At 37.7% G+C, this 13,790-nt stretch overlaps 1 protein-coding gene across 12 annotated transcripts in view; it reads right to left on the reverse strand.

Moving 5' to 3' along the window:
- The window catches only part of LOC309633719 (contactin-associated protein-like 3), a 257,758-nt gene that overhangs the window by 66,879 nt on the left and 177,089 nt on the right, over nt 1–13,790 (reverse strand). For all 12 annotated transcript variants that reach the window (XM_082402932.1, XM_082402942.1, XM_082402940.1 and 9 more), the window contains 2 exons: nt 10,514–10,660; nt 543–714 (listed from right to left, as the gene is read on the reverse strand). In XM_082402932.1, coding sequence (XP_082259058.1) covers nt 543–714; nt 10,514–10,660 — 319 coding nt within the window. The remainder of the gene's footprint in view (nt 1–542; nt 715–10,513; nt 10,661–13,790) is intronic.

Genomic DNA, 13,790 nt, shown 5'->3' on the forward strand with positions numbered 1-13,790 from the left:
TTCAGTGAAGTGGTACCATGCTCAGTATGTGGTAACTGAATTCTCTCCATTCTTTACTGTGTTTACAACATCACTAGAAATCCCCAAAGCTTCAACCTTTCTCAAAGGAAGAGTTACTTTTCACTTTTCCTGTAGAATAGGGAGTGTAAGGTGAATGCAGCTGACCACATAGAATTTTTATTTCCGGGTCCTCAATGATCTCTTTAGAATATTCTAATCTGTTTTGTGCAATGTTCGAATTTTTTAAAGTATATACTAATCAATAATTATAACAGCATCAATAGTATTCTGTGTGAATTAAGGAGCTTGGAGGCATACACAAGGAAGATTCATGAGAGTGTGTCTTCTAAGAAAATATCATTGGAAAGAAGCAATTATTTAAAGTTTGTCATTTTTGTTTTCAATGTAAATATAATTTTCCCCTATGAAATGGATATCAGTAATAGAGAAGGGGCAAGAATATGCTCTTTTCCAGCGGTTCATTTGTTTGTAATCTACTATCAAAAAATTGAAAACAGGCATGCTGACATGAGATTGCCTACCTGTCTGTGAGGCCACAGGTGTCTATCTGGAGGTCACGGTAACTCCCCAGCGCCCCCTGCTGTATGGAGATGGGATCCACCGCTTTGTCACCAATGGAGATGAGCCTCAGGCAGCCCTGAAATCCATCCAGGGGACTTGCACATCCAGGGTCAGAGCTGTTGTCGGGACAGCCTGAATGAACATGGAGACACACACAGGAGAAAATAAATAGTTATGAAAAAATATTGTACGGTATTTCTCATATGCAAAAATTGCTACCTCCCCCTGTTTGCAGACACCTGAAGATTAGACTTCCTACACCATTTGGGAAGGTCACATTACCCATGGATAGGGTGGTGGAGAGCTGACAAGAACAAAATTTGTTGGTATTGGTAACGTGTAAAAATAATAACTAAAGCCAGGCTTATGGAGAGATGAAAGGAAGGGAAGATGTGAAATCTGACAAATAGAATTACTGTACATTTAATTTAAGCAGTTTGATTTCTTTTTTGAAAGCATACTCAAGAAATCACTCCTTTTAGCATGATGTTAAATTAGATGAACTAAGGGCATGTGATAGTAGAATCAGAAAAAAAGTTACAGGCATAATAGGACTTGCTAAATTTAAAATGCTTGAAAAATACTTTTAAATTGAGAATTGACCTGGACACCCTCCATTCATCTAAAAACTGTTAAATATCCACTCTGTATGTGCATGTGTGTGCATGCACAGGCATATTTTAAAACACTTTTGATAATAACTGGTCTAAGAAATCTAATAGCAATTTATATTTACTTTTCTTTTTTTAATTAGGCACTTTAGTCAAATATCTTTCAACATTAACACGTAGACAAATTAACAATATCTCATAATGATATGGCATTGCAAATAATGGAGAAAAATAAGCAACACAGAATATTCTATGAAAAAAAAGAAATGAGTTTTGATTAATTTCAATAATAAGAGTTAAATTTTACAAGTTCTGCTACAGCCATTAATTGGTTTGCTGTAACTCACCCACCACAATTCTCATAGAGTGGTTTTGTTTTATCCTCCTAGGTTTCCCAAGAGACAATGCTCTTATAATGATTATGAGCAAGCACATGGCTTTGAAATCAAAATCAAAGCAAGATGGGGTCTAGAACCACCTTCTTCACATGGGGGGCCAGCAGGGTTTTGAGCGCCCTCCTACCCTCCACTTAGTTGTCCCCTAAAGGAATCACAGGTTCTTAAATTTGCCTACAGCAAGATTGGCAATGTAAGAGAGGAAGGGGAAAGTTAGGGTAAGAGCATAATATGGGACACTTTACAACACACCTGGCTCAGGCTTTTCAAAGTCAGTATCAGAGGGAAGAGGTGGAATGGGAGACTTTTCTAGATTAAAATAAACTAAAAAGACATAGCTGTTTGCGTTGCATGAAGCTTGATTGGATCTTGATTCAAATGTTTAAAACCATAAAAACATCTTGGGGACAATTGGGATGATTATAGATTTGGTATTAGATTATTTTGGGAAACTACTGTCAAGTTTGTTAAGAGCAAAAATGATACTATGTAGGAGAATATCCATATTTTAGGAGATGTATGTTGAAATATCTCAAAGTGTAGTGTCATGATGTATGTAGCTTATATTCAATGGTTCAGGGGAAAATGCAAATATAGCAAAATGTTAATTATTGAAACTCAGTGGTATGCGCATGGGTGTTCATTGTACTTTGCTTTCCACTTTTCTGTGTGCTTGAAACTTTTCATAATAGAAAGTGGTGGAGGGGCTTAGGTGATCCTCAAAAAATTAAATAATTAAATGAACCCCCCCCCCATTTCCCACTCCTTTTTGGATTAAAGAAAACAATTTATAAAGAAAAAAAAAAAAAAGAAAGTTAGGGTAAGAGAATGCTGTCATTGTGAAACGTTTCTGTAAAAGGCAACAATTTAGGGAAATCTGCTGTACAGAAACCAGATTCCATTATTCCCCCCTATTCAAGACTGAGGTTCTCCCCAGGATCTGCCAGGCTGAAGGGAGCTGACTCTCATAAGGCTGTGCCCCTCCCCAGGGACAACGGTGCCCAAGAATACAATGGAGTGATGCAATGCAGTGGCAGAGACCCATTTTCTCAACTGGGACCTCCGTGAAGGGCATCCCTGCTTCAGACTCCCCCTTGGGGTATTCAGAGACTTCTGTTGCAACTGCACTGCAGTTCAACTTGTCTCTCTGCCCATCCCAGCTGCTCTTTCAACCTTCCAGGTGTTGTTCCCAAGAATTACCCCCTCTCAACCACCCACACGCAAATCTCCCATGAAGAGGCAGCTTCCTAGGGAACACACCAACAGCCCTACATAGGACAAAAGGTCAAAGCATTTACTGAACTGAATACTTCATTTTCATGTGCAAATATGAAAGAAGCACAACATTTTTAATAATTAACATTGTTTTAATTCCCAAAAATTGTCAAGTAAATTTTGTTTCACACGAAATTTACCTATTTTATTTATGCTTTGCTTTATAAAATTATGTTTCATTTATATCATTTCCAGAACTGTTTTAACTTTTTAGATACAATGTCATAATTATTTGTCTTTTTGCTTTGTATTTTCCAATCATTTAAATATTCAGGAATACTTATGTTAATATTTACAGCCTGGGGTTTGAGGTTATTTTATCAGATTCTTATTTTTTAAATCGAATGGAATAAGTAATTTTATAAAGTAAAGATTTTGCTCATTGTACTTATGTGTTTTTCATTCATCTCTCTTTGTACTTCTGTCTTGAAATCACTGGTGTACTTTCAAAGAACAAAAACTAAAGATAGAGCCTCTTCTTGTTCCTGCATAATAGATACTAGCTTTCTACCTAAGAATTTTCGTAAAATACACACAGTTTATCTTTACTTTTCTTTCAGTGACTGAGGCTTTAATGTTTTGTATTTCTGACAAATAGAATTCAAAATAAGCCAAGGCCTGCATCAGGTTGAAACCATTAAAGGCACAATGAAACCTCATAAATTAACCTCAATGGGATTTTGACATTTCAAATTTAATGTTATGTCATAAAAAACTGTTTAACTCTACAGCTTTCCTTTACCATTTTCTTGTCTTATGTGAAAATGCACACATTTAATTTGTAAGAAAATTACTGAAGGGTTGGATGTATCTGGAAAAACTTGATATATCTTTTTTTTTAAACATTTTTATTGGAGTATAATTGCTTTAAAATGATGTGTTAGTTTCTGCTGTATAACAAAGTGAATCAGCTATACATTTACATATATCCCCATATCTCTTCCCTCTTGCGTCTCCCTCCCACCCTCCCTATCCCACCCCTCTAGGTGGACACAAAGCACCGAGCTGATCTCCCTGTGCTATGTGGCTGCTTCCCACTAGCTATCTACTTTACATTTGGTAGTGTATATATGTCAATGCTACTCTCTCACTTCGTCCCAGCTTCCCCTTCCCCCTCCCCGTGTCCTCAAGTCCATTCTCTATGTCTGCGACTTTATTCCGGTCCAGCTCCTAGGTTCATCAGAACCTTTTTTTTTTTTTTAGATTCCATATATATGTGTTAGCATACGGCATTTGTTTTTCTCTTTCTGACTTACTTCACTCTGTATGACAGACTCTAGGTCCATCCACCTCACTACAAATAACTCAATTTCTTTTCTTTTTATGGCTGAGTAATATTCCATTGCATATATGTGCCACATCTTTATCCATTCACCTGTCGGTGGACACTTAGGTTGCTTCCATGTCCTGGCTATTGTAAATAGAGCTGCAATGAACATTGTGGTACATGACTCTTTTTGAATTATGGTTTTCTCAGGGTATATGCCCAGTAGTGGGATTGCTGGGTCATATGGTAGCTCTATTTTTAGTTTTTTAAGGAACCTCCATACTGTTCTCCATAGTGGCTGTATCAATTTACATTTCCACCAACAGTGCAAGAGGGTACCCTTTTCTCCACACCCTCTCCAGCATTTATTGTTCGTAGATTTTTTGATGATGGCCATTCTGACTGGTGTGAGGTGATACCTCATTGTAGTTTTGACTTGTATTTCTCTAATGATTAGTGATGTTGAGCATCCTTTCATGTGTTTGTTGGCAATCTGTATATCTTCTTTGGAGAAATGTCAATTTAGGTTTTCTACCCATTTTTGGATTGGGTTGTTTGTTTTTTACTATTGAGCTGCATGAGCTGTTTATACATTTTGGAGATCAATCCTTTGTCCGTTGATTCATTTGCAAATATTTTCTCCCATTCTGAGGGTTGTCTTTTCATCTTGTTTATGTTTTCCTTTGCTGTGCAAAAGCTTTGAAGTTTCATTAGGTCCCATTTGTTTATTTTTGTTTTTATTTCCATTTCTCTAGGAGGTGGGTCAAAAAAGATCTTGCTGTGATTTATGTCATAGAGTGTTCTGCCTATGTTTTCCTCTAAGAGTTTTATAGTGTCTGGCCTTACATTCAGGTCTTTAATCCATTTTGAGTTTATTTTTGTGTATGGTGTTAGGGAGTGTTCTAATTTCATTCTTTTACATGTAGCTGTCCAGTTTTCCCAGCACCACTTACTGAAGAGGCTGTCATTTCTTCATTGTATATTCTTGCCTCCTTTATCAAAGATAAGGTGACCATATGTGCATGGGTTTATCTCTGGACTTTCTATCCTATTCCATTGATCTATATTTCTGTTTCTGTGCCAGTACCATACTGTCTTGATTACTGTAGCTTTGTAGTATAGTCTGAAGTCAGGGAGCCTGATTCCTCCTGCTCCATTTTTCTTTCTCAAGATTGCTTAGGCTCTTCAGGGTCTTTTGTGTTTCCATACAAACTGTGAAATTTTTTGTTCTAGTTCTGTGAAAAATGCCATTGGTAGTTTGATATGGATTGCATTGAATCTGTAGATTGCTTTGGGTAGTATAGTCATTTTCACAATATTGATTCTTCCATTCCAAGAACATGGTATATCTATCTCTCCATCTGTTTGTATCATCTTTAATTTCTTTCACCAGTGTTTTATAGTTTTCTGCATACAGGTCTTTCACCTCCTTAGGTAGGTTTATTCCTAGGTATTTTATTCTTTCTGTTGCAGTGGTAAATGGGAGTGTTTCCTTAATTTCTCTTTCAGATTTTTCATCATTAGTGTGTAGGAATGCAAGAGATTCTGCGCCTTAATTTTGTATCCTGCTATTTTACCAAATTCACTGTTTAGCTCTAGTTGTTTTCTGGTAGCATCTTTAGGATTCTCTATGTATAGTATCATGTCATCTGCAAACTGTTACAGATTTATTTCTTCTTTTCCGATTTGGATTCCTTTTATTTCTTTTTCTTTTCTGATTGCTGTGGCTAAAACTTCCAAAACTATGTTGAATAATAGTGGTGAGAGTGGGCAACCTTGTCTTGTTCCTGATCTTAGTGGAAATGGAGAAACTTGGTATATCTTTATATCTTATAGGTGACTTGTACTTACCGCACTTAGTAACTAAGAATGTTAGGATAAAACATAGGAAACATAAGTCAATAAATAGTTTTGTGGAATCACTGTTATTCCTTTTCTGTTTTCTTCCTTTTCTCCATATCACCAGCCTCAAACTCATCCAAAATACAATGTAGTATCTAACTATATCTGTTAGGAGAACACAAAACCATATCCAGTTGTCACGAGGAAAGCTTTCTGAAAGCGAAACTTTAAAGAAGGAAAGTTTGAGCCCTGAGTGCTCAATTCTCAGTTATGACATAAAGGTCAGGAAGTAGGGTATCAGAGCCCAAGAGAAGCTCAGGGTAGGAGACACTCATTTGTCCATACAGATGGCTGCCCTGAAGCCCTGGTGATAAAATGGCAGAGGGCCATTCATCAATGACCTGATTTGGGATGGAGAGTGAAATGGACATTGAATAGTTATTGCTAAATTAATGAAAGATATCCATCATGACTGAGGGACTCAGAAGTTTAAGTACCTCTGAGGACGACAGTTAAATTGTCACTATGTCACTGCACCAGAATGGGTCCTCAGATGAGACTTCATTAGACTTGTCACAGGCTTGTTGGCCTGCTGATGTTTCACAGAAGGACACTTGGGGGGTTTTGAACATAGCTTAATATTCCCTGACTCCGCAGTTCAAGTATGCTATTGAGTAGTACAAAGATTCCATAAAAGGGAATTTATTAAGAGCTTAACTTTCCACCACCCTTAATAGCAGGCACCAAAAATCTGTGTACAGTATACTATAGTGAAACTGCTGTTGAAAGACAAATTACAAAAAAAGCACAGATTAAGAAAAGGCAGAAAAGGAAAGTGAGATATCTAGATCACAGATCCCTCATGGGACGTTTAAGAAATGCTGCTATTAGTATATAGATGACCCTTCTCACGGTAAGAAAGCTGTGCTCTGAGACTGCCAGGCCAAAATAGAGACTTCCAGGTAGCCACAGAGCCCTGGTTTATGCTTCTGTCCTGCAATAATCACTGAGATCATCTCCTTCATTTGCTAAAGTGTCCTGAAATTATACGGTCACCCTAACTAACAGCAAGCCGTACTAGTCTGCTTTTACAGTGAAGCATTGCAACGAAATTTGACTGATCATATAATGATAATTGGAAACTTGCAGTTGACTATCCATCAGGAAAACCAGTAATGGGAAGGAAACCTGGTCAAGGAGTATTTCAGAACACGGGGTATTGTTTTCCGTGAAAAATCAGATATCATTAACTGGCTTTCACCTAGTTGACCCAGGAACACTGGCTTTATTAGTCCAAATATTGCTAGAAAGCACGGATTGGATGAAGTTCACTTCCATGTCAACATCACACATATTCTGGTACTGACAGACACTAATCAAAAAGATAAGTAAACAGATACTGACATAAGCTACTCTTTGGATTGAATAAATTACCCAGACATTGGAGTTTTCAGGGTAGAGCTTCCACTCAAGCTGTAGCTGACCTGTCCTACTTTACCCAGAACAGGGCTGGAACATCCAATGAATTATGCAGACAAAGGGGCCCTGAGCAAGGGTTCTACATGTGCATAAAACTTGTGAATATAATAAATCTATTGAGAATCAGAACTCCATGCCTGTTGGTCCTAGACCTGCCTCTCCTGGTTTTCCTTGAGTAAAAATAGTATCCACATTTTTATTTAACATTAGTAAATTAGTGTGTTTTGGTTTTGTTTGTTTTAGTTTGGCAAAGGCATTACTTGAATTTTTTAAATAGTATATATTCTTTCTCTAGGAAAAAAAGATGTTGCTGTGTCGATATAAAATGTACAGTTGACTAAGTTCGTTTGACTCAGTGGCTGAAACTGTTCTGTAGGAATCAACTGGATATTTAGAGCCATGCATACAGAGGTCACTCTAAATTTATACACTGGTTAGGAAGAAAGTGCTGTGACTGCAAGTTCTGTTTTTGCCACTCAGTGCCAACACAGAATTACATCAGAAAAATAGGAAAGTTGTAATGAAGAAAAGTCATTATACTGTCTCATGGAATGTTTAAACTTTGTAATTCCACTCATCTTAGGGACACTTTCTTCTTGGAAACTATATTAACAAGACAGCCTGCACATCAGCACAATTTTATGAAAATACACAAGAAAGGCTCTTTATACATTTTCAACACATTTTCTCTAGAGCTCCAGGGTCCTTTCATAGATATTAGTGGAGCCAATGGCTGGGTCTATGTGCACAACCAATGTGACAACTGTGGGTTCTTGAGCATTCATTCATCTTAACCATTGGAGCGTGCCACTAAAACCATGATACTGACTGTTGTTTCACTAAATTGACTGTACTTATTAGGAAAGTCAGATAGTTTGTGCATAAGGAAAATTTAAAAATCACTGGTAAGATGGTTCTTAGCAGCTGTACCAATATTTATACATTTTTATAATAAAAAATGGGTACAATCAAAATGTCTATCAACATAAAATGGTGAAATAGATGTGTAAAACATGGTATAATATGCATCAAAAAGCATACAGCCATGAAAATTGATTAGCTATTCATATCTACATCGCTGGACCTCAAAAACTAATGTAGAACAAAAAAAATGCAAGTCACAGAAGAATGAATGCAGGATTATCCTATTCATAAAGTTAAAAGCAAGGCAACACAAGACAATTTATTGTTTAAAGTTACCTACATACATGATAGATTACAAAGAAAAGCAATACAAAGATTGGTTTAATAAAAGCAGGGTAATACTTAACGAGGGGAATGAAAGTCTGGAGGAGCAAGGGAAGATTCAAATGTGTTGTAGTGGTTAATTCTGTAGATGAGGGGATGCACCCACATATATTCTTTTAGGAAACAATAGTAGTCTTCTTAAAATGTGTGCATATGATCTATTTCATAGTAACGACTGACTCATGTCACATCAGTATGTAAATATTTATGGCAAGTACCTACTCTCATGTAGCTGTGCATTCCACATTCTGAGTATGTAGAATGTTCAACATGAAAGATGATTCGAAAAGTACTTTTTTTTTTTACTTTTCAATACAAAATGTTAAAGGTGTTTTATTTTGTGTCATTAAACACTAGAGCACAGATTGTTCTTTCTATATCTTTTAGTACTTCAAAATCTTTTAACTTTTAAATTATAGCTCTTGGATAAATTCTTTACTTAGTTTTGAAGGAATCTGTTTCTCTCCAGAGCTACAAAATCCATCAGAAGTGTAAAGTTTTAAAAGAGTATCCGGGTCAGAAATGCGTCACATTTAACAGGCAAGGAAAGAAAGCAATCTGATCTTTTAAAGCTGCTGGCACAATTCCACCTTTCACAGTAAAGGTTGCTTTAGGGGACTTGAAAGATTAAACAACCTGATTCATGGTTGATGTGCTTGTTGTCAGTTCTTAAGGGAGAATTTTATACTTTCTTGTTGGGCTATCAAGCTATCTCCACCATGATTCCAAACTTATTTTAGAAAAAAAACAAGTATAAAGTGCAAAACAGCAATAACGTCAGAGAGGACTTCAAGCCAAGATTAAAAAATAAGTCTTACAGGTGACAGTTCTAAGCTTCCAATGGCTCAGGATTTTTCACTTGAATGCCCCAGGGATGGAGATTTATTACCTTCAGAAGCTCCCCCTCCCTGGTGGAAAAGATCCTGGATGGACTCAATCAAGGTCCACTAAGCAAGCAAACACCCATGCACTACAGTCCCGGGGAGATGGCCTGGTGCGGTCTTGGTAAAATCCATCACTAAGCAATGAGTGACATATTAATAGCCATTAAATTAATTTCTTCCTCTGTTGTATATGATGATGCCCTTTGTACAGGCAGTGGGAATAGAATGTTTCTTAAATTTAAAGTGCAACAGACCACCTGGGGATCTTGGTGAAATGCAGATTCTGGTCAGGAGGTCAGGGACGGTGCATCTGCATTTCTAAGAGGCTTCTAGGTAATGTTGATGCTGCTGGTCCATGGACCACACTGTGAGTAGCCAGGCTCCAGGCAGAAGAGAAGCCAACAGACAGAAGAAGAACACCCACATGCAGCAATAAACTTGGCACATAAAATCTGAAGGAAAGGTTACAAGGGTCACTTGGCATTAAGAAAATTCCCTATGGCAAGGTATTAAGGGTGAGAGAGAGAGCAATGACCCGCAATATTATCTGCACATAGAATCACCCAGAGAGCATCAGGAAACCTGTTGTCCAGGTCTCGGGACCAATTAAATCAGGATTTTTGGGGATGCAGCCAGGCATCAGAATTTTGAAGCTTTCCGGGTGATTGCAATGTGCAGCCATAGTTGTAAACAAGTGCCGAATTTAAAACCAATCTTATTACGTGCACTTTTAAACAAAGCCAACTAGTAGACTTGCATTTTAGACCATAATTTATCATCTTTGTCCACTCAGCATTCCCAATGACTACAACTGAAAGAGAAAAATCATTCTTCGGTAATAATTTTCATTTAACAACATGGGTTAGAAGGCAGGAGCTAGAAAGATAAAGATGGTTTGATTGCCAGTGTAGCTCAGTTCCTTTCACTTACCCCCCAAATAATAGGTGTCGCCTGAATCAATCTGCCCACGCAGGGAATGAGCCATGGAGGCGGCCTCACCATCCACCATCACACTCAGGTGATTCCCTTTTGCAGATAAGGACACGGAATGCCACTGCCCATCATTCAATCCAGCACCTGGAAGTAAACAAAATGGGTTAAAAGAGATTCCTATAAACCCTACAGATGCCTGTAAACAGAGCAAGTACTTGAAAACAATATGATACCTACCTTGGACCACCTGCCACAGACCACCAAGAACTCACCTGAAGCCCACCCAGGTCATTTGGCTGGCTGGGCAATGGAGAATGCACCACGGAAGACACAGAGAGACAGAGAGAGGTGTAGGGTAGATGTGGGCTTGGCTAGGGGGCTCTAAGTAGGCAATTAGGTGATGTGGTATGCTGGTCACTCTAATCTAGAGGAAAGTGCTACCCATGTCAGTAGGAAGAGGGGCTTGTTGAATAAATTTTGTAATTGCAGAGGGTCCTTGCATCTTATCCACCACAGTCACGGACTGGCCTGTCTGGTACTTGTTTATGTAATGACAAAAATTATTATGTTCAGTTAGGAATATTATGGCCTATATGCACACTGCCAGGGGTGTTTTTCACTTTCTCACCACTCAGTTTAGTCAGAAATGTGCAAATAGAAAAGAAAAGAAAGAAATCAGAATGAAAGGGGTAAAGAGGAAACAAGAGTGGATCGCCCATTCTGCCTTGGAAAGTGCAGCATTGGTTTCTTCAAGTCTTAGGGCCTTAATTGAATACAATTTCCATGAATGACCCTGAACAATCATGAAATGATAAAATATTTCCAATTGCATGGCATCGGACATATTTCAGCCTCACCTAGTCCATCTCGTTTGAGATGTCGAGAAGTACAGGTATTTTCCAAAAATGTAAGTTATAAAAATAAAAACTTTTTCTTACTTTCGTATATTGTCATTATCTATAATCATCTGGGTAGACTATTTAGAAAAAAATATACTGGCAGTCTTTAAAAATAATAATTTAAGTATTAAAAAAACATGAAAATTCATAGAATATAAAGTTATAAAAGCATTACATTAAAGTATGTGTGTGGGTACATATTCAAGCATTACATAAACATGGAAAAGAGTGGCAAGAAATATTCTTAAATATTAACCTTCATTTTTGGATGAGGGGATTGTGTTTTTCATTTTATGTCATTTTTACATTTTCTATTCTTTTTCCAAATTTGATACAGTATATCAAGCTATTATTACATTATTAATTAAAAAAAAAAAAGATTATCAGTCCTTTAAAAGCAGCACTGTCTCTTGAATCCGTGAGAAGAAATATCTATATTTTCTTCAAGTGGTGGAGTTGAGAATGGTCAATTAGTTGAATTGTTGACCAGCTACCAACTGTGCATGACTCTCCTACAGACTTACCTGCTGGGTCTTCTATTGAATGAAAAACCGATGCTGTGTCATGCAGATAAATCAATAAGCAGTATGTGTCCCAGTACACGCACCCAGACAATTTGTGTTAGTTTCTACTAGGTTATTTTGTGGACACAAACAACCACCAAGTTTCAATGAGTAACAACTAGGGTTTGTTTCTTGCTCTGGCCCTAGGCCAGCTGGATCTCTGTCCTCTGTGTTCCAGGTGTTTATTCATGCAGGACCAAGGCTAATGCACAGCCCCCATCCCTGTCTCACGACTTAGAGAAAATGGCACTTGGGAGAATCTTGCTATGGCGTTGGCAGCTTCTACTCAGATGCGGCCCAGGCCCCTTCTGCTCACGTGCCATTGGCCAAAATGAGTCACTTGGCCAAGGGCAAGGGATTCCTCCCCTTACAGGAAGCCACTGCAACTCCCACAGCAGTCCCAAGAGATGCATGTTTCAATTAAGGGGGCAGGGGGGCGGGGAATAATTGGAATCTTTAGAAATTATGTTGGTCAACAGGGAAGGCGGTCATAAAGAAATACTTTCACTCACTGAAAAACAACAGTGGGATGACTGCTTGATTTTTTGAGGCCATGCGTGAGCATGCTAGTGAGATGGCATGACTCTAATCTGAGCATCTTCGGGAATGTCCCAATATATTTAACTAATATATTTTATGAATGATAAAGGTACAGACTGTTTACAGCTCTATAAGTTTAAAAGTCAACCTGTGGGAATTTACGTTAGAGTCCAATGGGGATGTTAGCCACCACCCCCCCCAAATATGGTGGTATTTCTGGTAGAAAGTTAACCCATCCTATCTAATTTAATATCATATTTTGGTATGTATAGTCCAATTGACCGTGCGAATCCATGTCCCTCAAATGCTCTTCAAACCAGCTTTTTTTTTTCTGCTTGATCTCTCATTAATGACTTTGACGTGGACTCAAGATCCACCTGAATGGGTAATTTTCTAACATGACCCAGAAGGTCAAAGATCCTGTTGTGAAAACAGCTATAACTTTGTTTTTCTCAGAAATATTAGTTATGATACTTCCCAACACTTTCTCACTTTCAGGGAGGGGACAGTTTTAAAGTCACCAGTTACTTCTACCACGTGCACATGTACACACAATAAAAATGCTAGACTCTTGCTTTTTGTTTTATATTTGTGAAGCCAGAAACATTTTCAAAGACTCAACACTGGTTCATGAAAGATCATGAGAAAAGCCGAGAACTAGAATATGGAGGATTTAGGTTAGACACTTAAAACATATATTATGAAATTGAAATAAAGTTTTGAAAGAAGTTCTGTAATCCTAGATCTAAAGAAAATGAACAACAACAACAAAAATCTCTAAATGTTCCTTCCAGTCTTATCATTTGCTGTTTCTCTTAAAGGCTACATAGTACACCTGTCAGTATGATAACTATGTCCACTTAAAATCTGTCATTAAAACCCAGTATTTAGTTTGATTTTGCGAACTATTTCCTCTCTTTCTCTCTCTCCCCCTCTCTCCCCTTCCCGCCCCTCCTTTGTCTCCCTCTCTCCCTCTCTACCTATCTAGCATACAGAGTTATTTCATGGGAGAACTTGCAGAAAGTCCTCAGAATATCTCCTTGAATTTGTAATAGATGCCATTCGCCTACATAATACAAGACTGTTCTTAGAAAAAGTGGTCATTCTAATTTAAAAATAAAATGCAGGCACTTAGATTCATTTTCTCCATCTATCCATTATAATTCTCATCCTTTGTTTTTCTTTAGTGTGGTTTCAACACGGCCCACTTCGGATGAAAGGACAGCCTGTTTCCCAAGCAACACTATTGTCAAAGGTTGGATGGAGACCAGA

This window comes from Balaenoptera borealis (assembly GCF_965194805.1).
Source record: "Balaenoptera borealis genome assembly, chromosome: 8".
Lineage (NCBI taxonomy): Eukaryota > Metazoa > Chordata > Mammalia > Artiodactyla > Balaenopteridae > Balaenoptera > Balaenoptera borealis.